The sequence below is a fragment of the Ceratotherium simum genome, chromosome 5, assembly GCF_057802395.1.
Source record: "Ceratotherium simum simum isolate JZ-2026a chromosome 5, ASM5780239v1, whole genome shotgun sequence".
Taxonomy (NCBI): Eukaryota; Metazoa; Chordata; class Mammalia; order Perissodactyla; family Rhinocerotidae; genus Ceratotherium; species Ceratotherium simum.
This window is the reverse complement of record NC_141904.1, coordinates 47,713,944-47,732,767: the sequence shown is the minus strand read 5'-3', so window position 1 is coordinate 47,732,767 and position 18,824 is coordinate 47,713,944. Positions and strand designations below refer to the sequence as shown.

Genomic DNA, 18,824 nt, shown 5'->3' with positions numbered 1-18,824 from the left:
GAAAGCTCAGCACTCAGCGTCGAGGCCCTGACCCTCTGGGCCGCCAGGCCGCGAGAAGTGAGGAACAAGATCTTCACAGCAACCCAGCCTCCGACGCTCCGGCGGCAGCCCTCTCGTTACCATTGGCAACGGCGGCCAGCCCCGAAGTCATCGTGGCGCGAAAAGGTGGGACATCCTGGCTCTGGAAGCCAATGCGCATGCGGCGGTCCGCTAGGCACACTGCACTTCCTGTCGCGTGATCTTGAGGACCAATAAAAGTGCATAACTCCAGAGTCACGTGCCTCCGTTCCCATTAGCAACCGGGGGCTTCTAAACAACCCGCGCTCCTTCCGCAGCTTCTGCGGTTCGGCCCCCCTCGGCGATCCCGGGCCTGGCGAGGATCTGCCTGGGTTCTCCCGCTCCTCTAGGCTGCTGACGCCCGCCCGCCGCTATGGTGAGTAGCCGGCCCAGTGGCGCCGCACTGCGCCCAGGAGAGGGCAGCGGCCGGGGCTGGAGACGCAGAGCGGGGGCCCGGAGTGGTGGCCTGGCCTGCAGCGGTCTGAGTCCCCTCCTGGGCCTCCCTGAGGACGGGAGGCTGCGCCGGATGCGGGAGGCTCAGTTAACCTCGGCCGAAGCCCTTCCGGGATAATCCTAGGTGAAGCCCTCTCCTAGCAGACTCGCTTCGCCGCGTCGCTTCCTTCCTCGCCCTTGCCTGGAGTGTCCGGGCCAAGTCGCACCTCGCAGGTGGCTGGTGAAGAGAGCTGGAGGGAACCGGCTGCCAGCAGAAGGCGCAGGGCGGGATTCTCGTTCGATTCCCAAAACTCCAAGTTTTTACACACAAACACGCAAACCCTTTGGCAGCATAAACAATTACGTGTTAATGAGCCGAGAAGGGAGAACGTGATTGAATCCAACTTTCTGATGTGAAAGCGACTTTAAGAACCCAAGCCCCCCATTTTACAGCTGAGGAAACTTGGGTGACATATCTTTGGTTTTCACCTGTTCAAAAGAGGCCACGTTTTCGTGTATGCTAAAACATATCCCATTAATCTCTCCAGCAGATTCAGCTTGCAAACTTAAATGGCAACCGTATTTAGAACAATGCACAGTACTGAAGTGTTCATAAAAAGGAATGAAACCAGGGTTGGGGGCACCACTGAAATGGGCTACTGAAATACCTCGGCAACCTGTTTAGCCCATACTGTGTTACAAGCACTTTCTTGCAGCTGAGGTTACAGCTGTGAACAAAACAGACCATTCCCTACCCTTCTTGAGCTTAGAGCCTGTCCCACTCATTCTCTTGGTTTCCCTAAAATATGAAGAACTGGTTGAAAAAATGATGATAGTAATGTTACAAAAAATTGACATCTGCTCCCATTCTATCTTCTGTCATTCCTTTCTATCAATTTGCTTAACAATGGAGGCTTTGGAGTCAGGCTCAGGTTCTTCATTAGTAAATGCAGGTAATAATAATTGTGCTAGGGTTGTTAAAATGATAAATGAGAATGCACATAAAATAAATAGCACAGTACCTGTTAAAAATTAAACAATATATGATAGGTTTTATTAGATTGTGCTCATTTTTATTATTACATTTTCTTCGTACTTCGCAGAGTAAAATTGTATGTGGATTTTTGGGCATCAGCAGGAACAGGGAACCATTTCTGGTACCTTCATGCCCCTCCCCCTCACTTTATGGCACAATTTCAGGACGCTAGCTTGGCAGTGCTCTGGTAGGATTCTTGCTTTATGTTTTTACCTCTTTTTATTATTTTAATAGGATATTTCTGTAACAAAATTCAAACAAATTCTGATTTACCTATTTGGATACCTCCCATTGTTTCTAAATATTTTAGAGCTGATCATCACATCTACCTCTCTCATTTAACAGATGTTAAAACTGGTGTCAATGAAGTTAAGTGATTTGGTAACAGACAGTTGCATGACTTGACTTAAACTTGGTTTTTAATCCAGTGCTCTGTCTGCTTATACCACACATGAACCTATTCCTTTATTTCTCGAGCGATTTGACTCGGGTATGTAGAGTGTACATGTGTGCATATGCGGAAGTAGAAGCCATTTCCTGAGCTGATGCTTTTTCTCCTACTGAACTAAGCTGCCCGTTTCTGCCCCCTGTCTTCACTCCCTTCGATTTTAGAGGCACTTTTCTGTCTTTTGTCCTAAAGTTCATCCTTCTCAGTTTGAGTAATTTTTTCTTCTTGCTCTTAGGACAATCTTAACTCTTCTTGACAGGAGAGAAAATAATTAACAGATATGAATTGGCCACTTACTCTGTACAAGGCCCTGTATGAGGAGCTGTGTGTTGTAAGAAATGATTCATGCCCTCACGAGCTTACAGTCTAGTTGGAGAAGCAACACCTGGGGGAAAAAAAAAAAAGACAACTAATAGTAATCAGTCTGTGGTGGCACCAGATAAGCAGCAGAGATGGTATGTGCTAGTTTTTGGAGGAAGGCATAACTAGAGTTACTGAGGTATATTGGGAGGCTTCACAGAATAAGTTTGGCCTTGAAGGATGGGTAGGAATTCAGTGATGTGCTGGAGCATGCTTGTACTGGCTGCTGAGAGCCAATTGCATGCATGTCTTCTCACCTCTGCATTCAGTGACATTATATTGGTAGCTTGAAATCAGCCATGGTGGGAGTATTTACACCATGGAAATCAGCAAGGGCTACAAAGCAGAGTTTCATATCTCCCCCCACTCCCCAAGCCTCTTGTTAAACATTTACCAGCACACCACTGGGTAGGATTCAGATTCTTAAACAGGAATGGAGAAGTAGTTTTAGTCAAGGATCAGGTAACTAGAGTGAAAGTATAGGCAGGAAATGTTAAGTCATGCTTCAGAGCTGATGAGCAGACTAGTCCTGGGAAGCAGTGTTAGAGAAAGATTTTGGGGAGTTTGGAGGGCTCAGGATTGTAGATTTAATATGTACTATAAACAATGAAGAATGATTGAGCATTTGAGTTTATGGGTTTTTTTTTTAACAACTTGCGACATTGTTTTGAGGTATTTCCAAATTGTGGGATATTCTTGCTCATACTGTTGTGACTATAAGAAATAACATCGTTTCTAACGTAGGTGTTCAGTTTTGGGGTTTTTTTTAAATGCCTAGCGGAAATCTGCCTTGTGAGTCACAACTCAGGTGCATATGCAACTCTAACATGTATATGTTCTCTTATTTATTTAAATTCTGCCATATTTCTAAAAGGATTTGAAACAGCAGAGTTGAGTGAGGGCTCTGGAGTTAGATTGCCTGATTCAGATCCCTCCTCTCCCACTTACTTTTTCAGTAGTTTGGGAAAAATTTCTTCTCTGTACAACAATTTTCTCTCTGTAAAGTAGGAATATTACTGTTTTCATAGGGTTGTATTGAGGATAAATACAATATAAACCAAAACATAAGAAAATTCTTCCTTCTTTCTTTCCACATTGTCTAGCCCTAAGGCAAAATCTTAATTACCAGTTTAATCAAATCAGGTAGAGTCATGAAATTTAAGTACATACCTGAAATGTGTTGGTTTACATTCGACAAAATACCTCAACTGGTTGTTCTGAAGCATTAGTCTACTGGATAAATAACTATTAGAGAGCATCATGATATCTTGGGTAGTTCTTCAATTGTTAGACGTTAGTGTCTTGAATTGTGGAAATATTAAATACAATGTAGGAGGAGAAAAAGAGTTCGTGGAGCTGTGCATCATGCAGTCAAGGATACATATCTGTAGGCCAGCCTGTTGTACTTGAGCGTCATATGCATATAGGTAATAGTGGAAACCTTAAGATAGATTATGTCATCAAGGAGAAGATACAGAGTGAGAAGAGTAAGGGTCCAAGGGCAGGGCCCTGGGAAATACAGATATTTAAGAGGCAAGCCCAAGAAGAGGAGCCTACAAATGAGATCAAGAAGGAAAGGTGGTGGGGGCCGGCCCTGTGGCATAGCGGTTAAGTGTGGGCACTCCACTGTTGGCAGCCTGGGTTTGGATCCCAGGCGTGCACCGACACACCACTTGTCAAGCCATGCTGTGGCGATGTCCCATATAAAGTGAAGGAAGATGTTAGCCCAGGGCCAGTCTTCCTCAGCAAAAAGAGGAGGATTGGCATGGATGTTAGCTCAGGGCTGATCTTCCTCACAAAAAAAAAAAAAAAGAAGAAGAAGGAAAGGTGGGGTCAGCAACCAAAGAAGGGAGCAGGTCAGCTGAGAGCAAGGCATCAGCCGTGTTAGTTGGATTTGTAATTAAGAAGTTGCTGGTGAGCTTTTCAAAAGCAATTTGAGTAGCATATGGGTTTAGATGATAGAACGGAGATAGGGAGAGTAGAAGGGAAGTGGAGAATAGAATGCAGTGGTGGCTAGAGGGGATCTCAGGTTTTGGGGTTTTTTTGTTTGTTTGTTTTGTAGCGTGAATGAGGTTTATATGCGTAGTCTTCCCTATAGCCTGAAGGGAGGAAGAAACCTATAGTGTCTTGAGAAGGGGAATAATTGGCTAAATAAAGTCCCCCAGGAGTTTGGACGAAACAGATTAGGGCCTCCTGAAGGAGTGACCTTCAAAAGGTGGAACACTCTTGAAGTTCATTTGTCGGGCACCTGTCTTTTGTGTGCCAGGCACTATGAGAAGTTCTGGGGATACCTCACGGAACCAGAAATGGCAAGGGCCTGCCTTTGTAGACTTATGTTCTAAGGAAATTGAGACTGCTGGGAGGAGGTAAGAATGTGGATGCAGAAAAGCTGTGGTGAGGGACTTGGTGGGGGAAGGAGATTATGCCCAGTGACCTTGGTGTTGGCCTCCACAGTATTGGAGGCAACGCTGTGTGCTGAGAGTGAGAGGAAAGCCTGAAAAACAGGCTTGGAAGTTAGATCTTTGTCTCCCATAAGAAGGCTACGATAGATCAAGTTTTAATTCTTAAAATAAAGATAATTCTGACTCATTTAGTCCCCTATATTAGATGTTCAATTTTATAATTTCCTTCTTTAATTTTCAGTATAGCTATAAAATGAAAAAGAACTTCATTAATCTCTAGTCCGTAATTGTCAAGCTCTCATCTGGTTTAAAATCAAGACCAATTAATGGCTGTTTCAAAACCACATATATTTTTTAAAGCTGTTTTAACTAGGGTAAGGTTAAGGTGCTTTAATAGAGATCCAAAAAACGGTGGCTTAAAGAAGTTTATTTCTCTCTCACTTAACGGCCACCTCAGTGCTCATCTCAGTTGGGTGAGTGGGTCAGTGCTGCTCCACGAAGTCATTAAGGGTTACAGGTCCCTTTCATCTTGCTGTTCCCCCAACCCCTAGGTTTCAGAGAAATAGGGTGTGGCAAAGGTGCACCCTGTGTCTTAAGGCCCAGGCTTAGGAAATAGCCCTCATCCCTTCTGCTTACATCCATGGCTGAGAAATAGTCACATGGCCACACCCCACTGCAAGGAGGGCTGGGAAGTGTCCTCTAGTTGGGCAGCCCTGTACTCTGGAAGAAGGAAAAAACAGAATTTAGTGGACATCTAGCAGTCTCCACCACAGGAGATCCTGTATGTTTTCATTGTTGGTTCCTTTATTACATCTTCAAGACTAACAAATTACATTACTTTTCTCTCTTTCAGGCAGAATTGGGCCTAAATGAGCATCATCAAAATGAAGTTATTAATTATATGCGTTTTGCTCGTTCAAAGAGAGGCTTGAGACTCAAAACTGTAGATTCCTGCTTCCAAGACCTCAAGGAGAGCAGGTATCAGAGGACTCTAAGGAAACCCACTGGGAACATGGATCCTTTTTGGTAGCCAGTATGGGGATGCCATAGCAGAGGCCATACAAACCATTGCTGGGATTATCATGATCAGTTATTCACTGAGAGCCGCTATATGAAGGGTCATGGAAATGTGAAACTCAGGAAATTGGATTGTGGTGGGAGCAATCTATTATCAAACATGCACGTATGATAATTATGGGATTGCAAAGTTTCAGAAGGGCAGTCAGGAAATTGTGAAGTGCTTGTAGGTTAATGATTGGCTTGCTGTATTAAAGATTCCAGAACTTTATTTACTTGAGTTATTAATTAAAAGATTAGAGCCATAAGACATGACAATTAGCAAGAAAACACCTATGCAGTTCATACTGAATTGGGAGAGGGGAACACAGCAGGAAACCGTGAATAGCTTGCTGACTAATACCAAAATTGTTAATTGATTTGTAGCAAGAGATGATAATTAGTTTGGTTGGACCAGTAATGGAAGATAATTAAAGTCCATAGAAAAATTATGTTTGATCTACAGGATAATAGAGAAACCAAAGAAAAGGACTGAATAATAAAGAGACATCAGATTCCTTGGGGATCAGACTTTGGCACACTTAAATGTCAAGTAAGACGTAAATGAAAAAGAGAGCTACAACTGTCGTAAAGCCATGAACTTCACTCGGTAGCAGAGACCATCAACAGTAGACCGTTATTTGTTCAACCCATTGATCTAATCTGGTAATCTGGTTTCCTAACCTCCAGCAGATGTCAGCAACCATTTAATTGGTGAGGCTGTGGGACAGGCAGAGAAGGTACTTTATTACTCACTTTATGCATCCGAGTACCTTAATGTTGTTCATAATAATGAACAGGGGTTGCCAAAATAAAGCACATTTTTTAAGCAGATTTGTTGTGTTCTATTAAAGAATATAGAAAGATTGTTAATGGATTTAATAAGGACTTTCATCAAAAATACAGTTTTGATTTTTTTAGAGTAGTTAAATTCTGCTGGCTAAATGAAACATTAAAGAATGGTAAATCAAATAATATTAACTGGAGTATAACTGTGATAAGACTTTGGTGCAATTCCCTTATGTCTTTTTGGAAGTGAAGAAGAAATAAACCTGAGGCGGTTGCTCTTCGCCTGCTGAGTGTCCGATGGATAAGAGACTCTGAGGGCGGCGGCAGGGAGAGGAAAGCACTGTGTTACTGTGAAACTGTCGTTGAAAGTAGGGGGCAGGCACAGAAGCTCTGCCAAGGACCCAGCTGTAGGGCATGTTGCCAGGAGTGCTGGAAGTGATTGTGGGGTTGAGTGGGACCATGGGCACGTCACTCCTCTGAGCCTTTGTTCCATCTGTAAAGTGAGGAGATTGAAGAAGATGACTCTGACATTCCCTTCCAACTCAGACATTCTCTGTGTGAGAGTGGATTTTTAATACTATTGATGATGTTCATTTTTATGGAATGGTCAGTGGTCACTGGAGCTTTAACTCCGTTAAAGATGTTAGGTTTTTTTTTTTCTTTTGGGTCCCAAGAATGCTAAGAGAAGCAAGATATAGTTACCACTGATTTTCTCATGGGCATTTACTAACATGTGAATAGTTCATACAATTATTGAAATGCTAGACAAATAATAGAAAGAAAGGAGAAATTACACTTTCCAGGTGACTTTTGAAATTTCTAAAAGTGATAAGACTAATGTTAGGGGAGATTAAAGTAAAAAAAATTTTAAACTGAAAAACTAAAGAAAAAAGTATATAATTTAGGAAATGTTTCTGAGCATGTACTTGTATTAAAGGATGTGCACATTTGAAGAAGGAGCCACAATTTAATTGTTTAAATAGACATCAAAAATTAATTGAGCTTAAATTTTTTTCAGTCTGTTTTATTAATAAAGAAGATGGTTCCCAGAGAGATTTTCACTATAACCCTTTAATCCTTTGGATGACACAAATGTGGGTTTCTAAGTTTTGTTTTATTTTGTAAATGGTTTTTGTTGTTTATCCTGAATTTTTGGATCGCGGTTGGTTTTCAGGCTGGTGGAGGAGACCTTCACCGTAGACGAAGTCTTGGAAGTCCTGAACGGGTTGCAGGCTGTGGTCCATGGTGAGGTGGAGTCCGAGCTCATCAACACGGCCTATACCAATGTGTTACTCCTGCGGCAGCTTTTCTCGCAGGCTGAGAAGTGGTACCTCAAGCTACAAACAGATATCTCTGAACTTGAAAACAGGTAACAAAATTTCTACCTGCAGTTATGACTGTCGAGGCCCAAGCATGATCGTAAAAGCTAGCGAGTGCCTTCACTGCTGCTTTTCCTGGGGCTGGTGTGTGAGAAAACGCTGGTGGGGTGGCAGCAGAGCATCCAGCTACTGAGTGATCGCTTAGGTGCCGCTAACATCCTCTGCAAAATTCTCTGTTGCTACTGTCCCTACATGTTATAAAGACCTTTGAGATTTATGGAATTGCTTTCCAGGCTATTATTAATTATTTTAAGATATCTTTATTAGCCTGATCAGTGTGATAAGTCTTTAGAGATAGGTCAACTAAGAAATAAAGATTATGGAACAGTTGAAAAATTAATTCAAATTTATCAATTCAGTAGTATTGGAAGTTTATTTCTAAATATTTGCATTCAAAATTATACTCTTATATTTTAAAGATAAAATAGGAGATGTAGGGGTAGGGAAGGAAAACCATGTAAGTGACCAACTGTCAGTAGGTAATTGGTGAGAAAACTTTGAGAAACTGACATATGAAGAAGCTTAAAAGAGTAGTTACTGCCATTCACTCTATAAGCTTTCATACAGTCAACGCTCATTTACCTTGGCAAATAAAAAGAAATGATCAGGTGGATCACCCCGAAACCATCTGTCTGTCTTGAGAATTGATCATACTCTGTTTCAGTAGATATCATGAACTAATTCCATTTTTCCAAGACTATTCTGTTAAAATCAGTTTGTCTTTCTTGAACATCTGCTAGCTAACAATACATATTACATAATAGGGCAATCTCCCTATAGCACCTCAAAAATACAAAAAAATTGACTGCAAATTTCAGACATATTTGTATTAACATTGTAGTTTAGTTCTAGCAATTATATTCTACACTCAGTAGGTGCAAAATACTAGGTGCTGCGGAATGTTCAAATTTGAGTCCATGTGGTTTGGATCCTCGACTATAACTAAATATCCTATATAGTTATATTGATATAGATATATCAACTATATCCTCGATAATAATTAGTTTTGTTCATCTTGCTCTGTTCTCTCTGGCATGTAATAGATTGGTACCAGTGATTTTATTTTTCTAATGTGTGATACAAATCTGTTTCAAATGAATATTTTTCATATTTGTTTTTTATCTTCAAGAGAATTATTAGAACAAGTTGCAGAATTTGAAAAAGCAGAATTTACATCTTCAAATAAAAAGGTAATTTTTGGTCATTCTAAGTCCATACCTTAATAGCCTGTATTTAAAATCCTCAAGTCACTCAGAGCATTAAGAGGCTAAAGTGAGAACTCTCAAGGAAAAGCATTCAACTCAAAAGCAGAATTCAAAAATTGCCTCTCAGATTTTTAGGCAAAAGGAGAAAAGCTTTGGAAGTAACTATGAAAAACTGTTTTTGTCTGCTGTCTCTCTCTCTCTCTCTCATACACACACACACACGAAATCCCTGTAGTCCGTCTGACTCAGCCATATAAACTCTTCATTCAGATGATGCAGAACACAGGCTTGGGGGTCAGCCAAGCCTGGGTGTACATCTGGCTCTGTGACTCCCTAGCTGTGGGACCTTGAGCAGGGTACCTGAGATGGCTGAGCCTCGTTTTCCTGTTCTGTCAAGTGGAGACAGTACTAGTAGTTACCTATTTCTTATTTTAATCATTCTCATTTTTGCCATGATCACTTAACATTCCATTGTATAGATGCACTATAATTACTCCCTGGTGTTGGAGAGTCAAACCGCTAAGATGAATCCAGGAACATACACATACAAAATAATTTTCCAGTTATTCCTTTAGAACCTATTTCTGGCTAAGGAAGTTCTGGGTCAGATGGCATGGATTCTTTTGTTTTTAATACATATTGCTAAATTTCCAGAATATTTGTGCCAAGTTATTCATCTGTAATGTAGTTGCCTAAATCCTCATCAATGTTACAGTTTTCCCAGAGTCTGGGATTTATGCAGAAATCTCTGTTTCAGCTCCCAGAGGGTAAAATCCAAGTCCCTAGATACTAGGGTCTGTATCTGCTCTGGTTTTGAGTCCCTTCCCTCCCTCCTTTCTCTTCCATCTATATTTTTTTAAGAAGATATGAGGAGGATGAATTTCATTTTTATCTCTAACTTATATTGGGCACTATGGGCCAGGCACTGTCCTAGGCACTGGGATGTAGCAGAGAACTAAACAGTGAAAGTCCCCACACTTGTGGAGCTGACATCCAGTGGACATGTTTACAGTGTCTTCCACTTAGAAAGTCCAAGTGTTCAGTGATTACACCTGATTTATTCTATGGTGATTTCAGTTTGGTTTCTTTATTTCATTTCAGCCCATCATAGATACCATAAAGCCAAAACTTGCTCCACTTAATGAAGGTGGAACAGCAGAACTCCTAAACAAGGTAATGTTGTCATCATTTTGAGAAATGGCAAACCCCCTAATTATGTATTCTCATTGCCTGCACAACTCTAGGGTAGAGAAACTGAGGTGGAAGGAGGTCGATTCAGGCTTTGGTCCCCTGAGGGTAATTAAGCCGTCATAGTAGTTTTACTTAATGGTACCCGGTGGGCCAGAAGAGGGCATACTTACCTTCCAAAGAGTCTGAAGCAGCTCCTGGTTGCATCTTTTCATGGTGAAGTGAAGAGCGCGGAATTTTGGACTGTGTTTACTGATAGACATTTGAAGTTTATGATCTGTGATAACGAGAGATTTTTTTTTTTGTTAATAGGTTTATAAAAATTAATCACCAATATACACATATTTTTCATGACTCCTGTATTCTCAACATTATTTATGCTAAATATTATTAGATAAAAAGAAGTGCAATACCTGGCCCTTTGCCCTCAAAAACCTTACAGTCTCATTGGGAAGGGAGAACTAATATTCTAAAAACAGAGATGGGAATGGTAACCTGTGTGCCACTGATGCCACAGGGTGGCAGAGAAGACAGTTTCCGTGTGGATAAGAGTAGTTGAGGACAGGCTCTTGGGAAGGTGGTTCCTGAGCTGGGCTGAAAGGTGAAGACAGATTAAATTGTCAGAGGGAAGAGAAGGGGGCATGGCAGGCAGGGGAACAGAATGGGCAACAGTCAGAGGCAGAAAGGAGGCTGGCATGATTTGAAACACAGTGCACTGCTCGCTGACTGGGCTGATGTGTGTGTTGGAGTATAGTAAGAAATGAGACTGGACTGACAGGTGACTCGCATGATGGAGCTGCTTAAGAGCAAAGGCGTGTGGTCTCAGTGGCAACCATTTAGGGGTTGGACATAGAGTATTGGAATGATGAAGACTGTGTTTTTAGGATAAGTGGTAAGTGGTGTGCAGTGTAGGCCAAGAATAGACCCAAGGGGTGCAGGATCAGCTAGGTGAAAGATGGCAGGGGTGGGGGAGTTGGGAAAAAGGCTGAGAACAGAGGGATAAAAAGAGTCTGAGAGACTATGAAAGAAGGAACTAGAAGTCTTAGAGCCAAGGATGACTCAAGAGGTGTTGAGGCTGGTGGGCTAGGTGAAATTGGAATATTACCAATAACCAGTGCATGCAGGTTTTTGAGCTATTATGTAATTTAAATTTAATTTAAAGATTCAGTTTTTAAGTGAAACAAGTAATTTCAAGTATTAAAAATACTTTGGCTAAAATAATAAAACTTGAATATACTCTCAAAGGAAATTTTAAGACTTCAAGAAGAGAATGAGAAATTGAAGTCAAGGCTGAAGACCATTGAAATACAGGTAACTGAGAAATACTTGAACAAAATTATTGAAAGAGTTACTTACAGACTGAATACTGAATGTGTTTTGTTTGAACTTGATTGTAGGCAACAAATGCATTGGATGAGAAGTCAAAACTAGAAAGAGCACTGCAAAATTTACAGCTTGATCAAGAAAATCAAAAGGTAAAATAAGTTTTAGCTATCTTTTTCACATTTTCTAAATAGAATAGGGTTATAAACTCAATATTAAGTCTTAGTTACTGTTCATTATGCCCCAGCCCCTGCCACTCCCTGTGAGAGATGCCACTGTCCTGCCTCCGGACATCCTGCCCAGGAAAGGCCAGGTGAGAGCCAGGGGAGGGCAGAGTGGCAGATACACAGCTCACAACCCTCACATGTCCCGAGAGCCCATTGGCATACAAGATATTCTTAAATTTATTTTTTTAAAGTTCTTTCCCCTTTCACTCTGACATTCCAATTACAATGGGAAAAAGGAAATAAAGAAAGGAAGCGCTTTCAGTTAATTGAATTTGTATTGGGGTTTTATTATACAGAACTTATTATCACTTAAGTTTGCCTTCGGTGAGTACGACAAAATAGAATGAATTTACTGGTTGTGCATCTTCACATCCATCTATATCTAGCAGTACTTGTATAATACGGTGCTACCCAGTGTTGAAGTTGTCCAGGCTTGTCTGAGAGGAATGACTGAGTATTGCTCCACCTGCTGGAAGTTATCTTGTGCACAGTTGTGCCCTCTGTGGCCTTTCCATTGAGGCTGGATGCCGTACCAGGATTTCATGTCAGCAGGACCAGTTGAGTGAATTTTCAGTGCAGCACTGGCTTTGTTGATGGTTGTATTGTCATTGTAAGTGTCTACTAAACAATCCCAAAACCTACTTCATTAGACTTTTGTTATGCTTTTTCTATATTTCAAACATATACAAAAGTAGAGAGAATAGTATAATGCAGCCCCAGGACTCATCACTCTGCTGTATCATCAAGGCATAGCCAGTCTGTTTCATATTTACCTCTCCTTTGCTCTCCCCTCCCCCTGTTTTTTTTTTTGAAGCAAATCTCAGATATTACATCATTTCGTCTGTAGGTATTTTTAAAACAGGAGGATACTTCTTATATGGCTAAAAAAACAAAGGAAAATGTATATGATTTTCAATCACTATAGACCAGGAACGATACATAGATTTATAAAACAAAGAGCTAAATACTCTAGAACAGCTTTATAATTTCTCAAAAGTAAAACAATTGCCAACATTTTTGGATGATGAATTTGTTTTAAAAGCCATTTTGGATTTTGCTCCAATTTTACTTTTAAGATCTTGGCAAAAGCAAAATGCATACATTCCTTCACTAGTTGCAATGAAATAAAATCTTTTTTAAAGACCAGATTTCAAAAATGAGTAAGGAATTTTTCTTTTGTTGATAGTACTGCTTCATTTTCATATTTAGCAATTATAGACCATTTTTCTGTCTTATTAGTACAATTCTTCTTCCTATTATAAGTTTTATCCAGTCAAAAACAAAATCCAGGTGGAGAGGAGACCCAGCTGTTGTATTATGCTGATCGAGGGTGCGAACATGCATACCACTAATTAGTATAAAAACCTGTAAATTTAGCTAACCATATAACCAGTAAGCATTAATTAGGCTCTCATATTTTATTGTAAATAACCAAAACATAAGTCTATTAAATTTTTGATATAAATTGTATTGATTTTATTATTTTTCCATCTGTATCATTTAAAATTCTTCACCAGGACTTTTTTTAACTTGACTTTTCAAAAATGAAACCAATTGCCACCCCAACTCTGGGACACACGACCTTGTCAAATCTAGGATCTCACCTCTCCCTTGTTCCTCTTCAGAAATCCAGCAGTTCGTAAATCATATTTTACGTATTTGGAAATGAGTGAGCCCTGTCTGCCATGTGCAGGACACCGTGCGACCCTCAGAGAGCCGGAGCTTCCCCAGGCTGGCAAGGGAGGCTCACGTTCTTTCATCTCATGCTGTTGAATCATCACTCTAAAACAGTTACTGTTTAGGGTGTTAACATGAAATTATGTTAATGTCTGTGTTTTTAATAGGATTTTATAAAGGTCCAAGACTTGAGTGACTTGGAAAACACTGTTGCTGCTTTGAAGAGTGAGTTTGAGAAGACACTTAATGACAAGACAGAAAACCAGAAGTCCTTGGAGGAGGATCTAGTGACAGCCAAGCACGACCTACTCAGAGTTCAGGAGCAGCTAAGCCTGGCTGAGAAGGTCAGATTTGTTTGTTCCTGTCCACTTAAGGGATGAATGCAGTATAGAGGAACAAGTATAACTCAGGGAAACGCTGGACCACTGCAGGTTCACCTTGTTTTTCATCAAGGATTAGCCAATATGTGTTCTAAAGATTTATCATTTCTGGACACTGAAAATCTTCCATCTTTGACACTACAATATCTGTGATAATGAAAAGTCTCCACTCCTTCCCCTGGTGTGGTAACATACCCCGCCCCAGGTGGCTTGCACCCACTGCCCTGCACCCCAGTGTTGCTCTTCCTGCGCGGCCCCCACAGCCTGGCAGAGGGATGGTGGCCTTGTTAAAGGATTCTGTACCTTTTAATTCATATGAAATATGTAGAGAACTGGGTTCATCACTTTGGAGATTAGACTCTTAGGAATATGAGTGGCCTGTGACCTGATGGCCCGTGGTTAAAATTCGGCACGCTCCGCTTCAGCAGCCCAGGTTCAGTTTCCGGGCGTGGAACCACACCGCTCGTCTGTCAGTAGCCGTGCTGTGGCAGCGGCTCACATGAGAAGAACTAGAAGGACCTACAACTAGAATATACAACTATGTACTGGGGCTTTGGGGACGGGAAAAAGAAAAGAGAGGAAGATTGGCAACAGATGTTAGCTCAGGGAGAATCTTTCCCAGCAAAAAAGAAATTTAAAAAAGAATATGGGAGCTAACATTTAACTAAATTAAAAATCTTCCTCCTAAAATACTCATACTACTTTGGGATTTGGAAAAAGGATTGTGCTTATTTTGCTTGAAAATTAATTTACTATTTCAAATATATTTCCCATGTCTAGGGCATAGTATGTTTGAGTTATTTGCTAACATTGTACTTGGGAAAATATTACTATTTTATTGGCTTCTCATTTGAAAGAATGTATTTTTAAAGTTTAGATAGTCTTAGTTTTATATAAGTATATTTTTTTAAAAGAAGTCAGAAAAGAATATAAGCACAATATTAGTAAAATTGAGGCAAAAAAATATACATTTTCATCAGATTTGTTATTTCGTTCCTTAACTGTTTCTTAGTAATGGGCTAACATTTTTCACTACGCAGGAGTTAGAGAAGAAATTCCAACAAACAGCAGCTTATCGAAACATGAAAGAGATTCTTACCAGGAAGAATGACCAAATCAAAGACCTGAGGAAAAGACTGGCAAAGTAAGCCATCCAATCCTGCTTCTGAATTTGTCTCTCCACTGGGTTGATATCTGTTCTTCATTAAATCTAAGCTTGTGTCCAGAGAGGTCAGGCCGGTGGGTAGTTGCTCTGTCGTGTAGTCCAGAAGCCTGCGTCTGAGGAAAGCAGAGGAGCTCTAGCTAGGCCTTGTCCGTAGTGCCTACCAGAGCTCCTTTTTAGGTTCGGCTAGAGCTTCAGAGTCCCACACAACTGCAGTAGGCTGCTCTTGGCAGTGGATTCACTTAGCAGGTATCAGACAGGAAACACTGCAAGCTGGCAGGGCAGCGTTAGGCATTTTTCCTCGGTGGTATCCTTGCAGCAGTCCAAGACCTGGTCATATGTGCCCTCAAGTGACAATTTAGTGCTAGAGAATGAGGTCCGTGTGGGTGGGTGCCATAGCCAGTGTGGCTTAGAAGCCCCTGCTCCACCTGAGACCGGTATCTCTGGTAGAACCACGTGATGCCCAGGTAAGGACACGTCTGGTTATAAGAACTCACCCACAGAGGGAAGCCTGAAGCTGTGGCTCCCGACACTATTCATAGTTTGTTCACAGTTGTCCTGGCCTACGTGTAGTCTACTGCTCAGGGGCATTGTTGTCATTAGCGATTTTGCCTGGAAACTCAGCTGACATTTTACCTTTATCAGGGCTCCAGGGGGACAGAGCTAGAAAGTGAATCCAAGATCACATTTGTCCTATAAGAAGGAGGTTTGTTAACCCTTTACTCACACAGCCATATCACCTATTTGTGCCGATCTGACCATTTAGATAATTAGTAAATTTCTGTTCTAAGCTATCGTAGATCTAAATGCCAGATACAGAGTCTTGGAGTCTGAAGGTATCTTAGCAGTTGTCAGGTGCATTCTCTCCCTCCTGCGGCAGGAATCCCCCGAGTCACCAGCATGCTGCCTTAAAGGCATCTGACTGTACCATAGCAGTCATCTTAAGTGGAAAATGCAGTGTGTCTGGTTTAGTCTTGGAGATGTTTCAAGTAAACTCATTTGGTAACAACAGCAACAAAAAGTGTCATGACACTGTGTTCCTAATTTAATTCATATCTCTTTCCAGATATGAATCTGAAGATTAGAAATTGAAGAAGATTCATCTGGAAGCTGCCACAACGTGAAAGGACAAGCCACTCTCGCCTCAGGCATGTATTCTGAAGCAGTCTGTTAAGAATCCCTCTCTTTATTGTTCTAATGTTTAAACTTTGCTTCTAATATTTAGAACTAGAGTTCCTGTTTCAGTTACTTAACTGAGAAAAGAGAAAGCCTACGGACTGATTCTGGCCAATCGTCCCACACTCCTTTCTGCAGAGGGCTCCAGTGTCTCAGTTCAAATGCAGTGAGAATTCTTTATAATGAAGAAGCAAGTTTTAGAGTGCAAAGAAGAGTCTTACTCTTTTGCATTAGTATAAAGAGTATACCTTTTTAGTAAGTGTAAAAGCTGGCCTTGTCCATACTTGTGCATTCCCCAGGGTAAAAATAAATAAATGTAGTTCTTAAAGATAGTTACTACAAATAAACCTTATTTTTAAAACTGAAATCTAATTCATTTTCTCTACTTGATCATCAAAAAAAATATGAATTCATTGAAAATATCAATACTGTCTATTATAGGCAGCATTTTTACCAGTTATAATGAAAATTAATAGTGAACATGAGGATTCAGTTAACTTCTTTGGTTTCTTTAGCTAAATGCTATGTTTATGAGAAGAGATTCAGGCACTTTTTGCAGCACAACTTGTCATGAGTCTGTATTACTGATGGAGAAGTCAGATCCATCCTGTACTTCTATAGTTGAGAAGGTATCTAGGCTCAGAATAAGTGTAATCTATACTTCAGTTTCTAGAATATTCTTTTAGATTACATGTTAAACAAGAAAACTTTTAAAAAGACTTATATTCAACATAAAATCAGTTACCGGATCGCCGAATCAACTTTCGAGTATAGTTTATTTATTTATATGCATCTACAGTAACTGCTTTTTCGAGAGGTTTTGATTATATTTCCATTGGTCCTGCTTTTTCTTGAGTGATTTTGGATAAATCATTAGAAATTAGGGATCACATCTGCAGTTGTGTAATGCAACTGTATACTCTAAAGATAAATAAAATAATGTTCATAAAGCTGTAATGCCTCAGAAGGAAAGTACTTACTTTTAACACATTGTTGGAAGTAATTATTCCCATTTCCAAAAGCAGAGTGTCACACCCTAAATGAATGCTGTCTAATAAGAGAAAATTTTATTCACCAAGAAGAGTTTACTGATCAGAGGATAAAGCTCATTTACCTTTATTCAAGTTTTTAATACTCGAATTTGTTATTTTTTCTTGTAGACTTCATGTTAAAATATTGAAGGAACAAATTGATAAAGGGTAAGATAATTTCCCCCCAAAAGGACACAGAAGGCAGTCTTAAAAAGATGAATGAATCAGAGGAGGGAGGGAAAAATCTAATAACAAACCAGCACTTGCTGCGTATTTTTTCCTCCTCTGTGTCACTATTCAGGTCACTCATCAGTTTCTGTGTCCTTTTAGAGCTTTCGCTGGGGGTTCCAGTCTCACCCTTTATTTCTTTAGCCCAAAATTGATACTCTCTCCAAAAATCTATTCCATTATTTATGGACCAGCATATTCTATATAATTCTGAGTCAGAACTCTTGATTAAATGGCTAGTGTCCCCTTCAGAAACCATTTAATTATTTCCTCCCTACACCTTTCTTTATTTGATGCCTGTAGGGAAGGAACATATGCTGAGAAACCTATATTGCCAGGTAGAATTTCAACTTGCTTTTTGGTAGCAACTTTGAAATATTCTGTATAGTGTGTTTCAGTTCAATAATAAATTCAAAAGTATTTCTGATACCTTAAAACCTAACTATGCCCTACATTACGATAAACAAATACAATATTCCTTACATAAATCCACACGATTCTTTCACATATATATACTTTCTGTGCTTTGGCTTTGTCACTGTTTTGTGTGCGTGTGTGTTTTAACTCATGCCCTTAGCAAAATGCAACTTTAAATTTTTATTTTTGAATATTTCCCTAGTTTTAGGATTTATCTTATTTAACTAAGAAAGAAATCCTTTTTAATCTATATATTTTTGGTTTCTAAGAATGTTGGCCCAAGCCCCAATTGAACTTTCAGTGTGCTCAGCTGTGTAGACTGTGCACTAGTGGCTGTCATAATGCAGCTTTGGTTTAACTTAAATATTCAAGGTTCCTGCTAAATTAGGACTCAGACCTTTGGTTGACAAAAGTCTAATGTAAAGATTTTTTGTTATTAATTTCTTCTGTTCAACACTTAAGTGTTTATTTTTTCTTATTATGTATTACATTTTGAGTCTATATTAAATAAATGTTTAATGATCATTTGCTTATGTCCTACATAACTCATTATAAGGAAAATATTACTCTCCATTAAATTTGTAATCCTCCTTGATAAAACCTTTGCTATTTGCTATTTCCATTCTGATGAACTCCAAAGGGTTTATAAAGATGTTTACATTTTTAAATGCTTGGTGCTTTTAGATATATTGGATTGCAAAAATTCGGCATTAATGATTTCCTTTTACTTATGTGTAAATGCTTATATTCTAAAGCATTGCCATTAGAAATTTAAGACATGATTTCTCTCGTGAGCAAGTCTTGCAGAAATAAAAGCCATCTCAGCAAAATATTATTTAATATTTAAACAA

At 39.8% G+C, this 18,824-nt stretch overlaps 1 protein-coding gene across 2 annotated transcripts; it reads left to right on the top strand.

The window, feature by feature from the left end:
• Positions 1–285: 285 nt before the first annotated feature.
• Positions 286–18,500, top strand: LZTFL1 (leucine zipper transcription factor like 1). Of its 2 annotated transcripts, XM_087430849.1 has the most exons (11): positions 286–433; positions 5,589–5,713; positions 7,755–7,949; positions 9,089–9,149; positions 10,266–10,337; positions 11,598–11,663; positions 11,750–11,827; positions 11,923–11,988; positions 13,747–13,923; positions 15,000–15,103; positions 16,188–18,500. In XM_087430849.1, exons 1-11 carry the CDS (start codon positions 431–433, stop codon positions 16,204–16,206), a joined length of 966 nt encoding a protein of 321 aa, XP_087286975.1. In that variant the 5' UTR covers positions 286–430; the 3' UTR covers positions 16,207–18,500. The 2 variants fall into 2 exon arrangements, with proteins under 2 accessions (XP_087286975.1, XP_004419659.1); XM_004419602.2 differs by lacking the exon at positions 11,923–11,988.
• The last annotated feature ends 324 nt before the right edge of the window (positions 18,501–18,824 follow it).

What these genes read in the sequence shown, in the direction of transcription:
- LZTFL1 (XM_087430849.1), top strand. An exon ending in ATCTCTGAACTTGAAAACAG is followed by an intron (nt 7,950 to 9,088) that starts GTAACAAAATTT and finishes TTTATCTTCAAG; the next exon opens with AGAATTATTAGAACAAGTTG. An exon ending in TCCTGCCCAGGAAAGGCCAG is followed by an intron (nt 11,989 to 13,746) that starts GTGAGAGCCAGG and finishes TGTTTTTAATAG; the next exon opens with GATTTTATAAAGGTCCAAGA.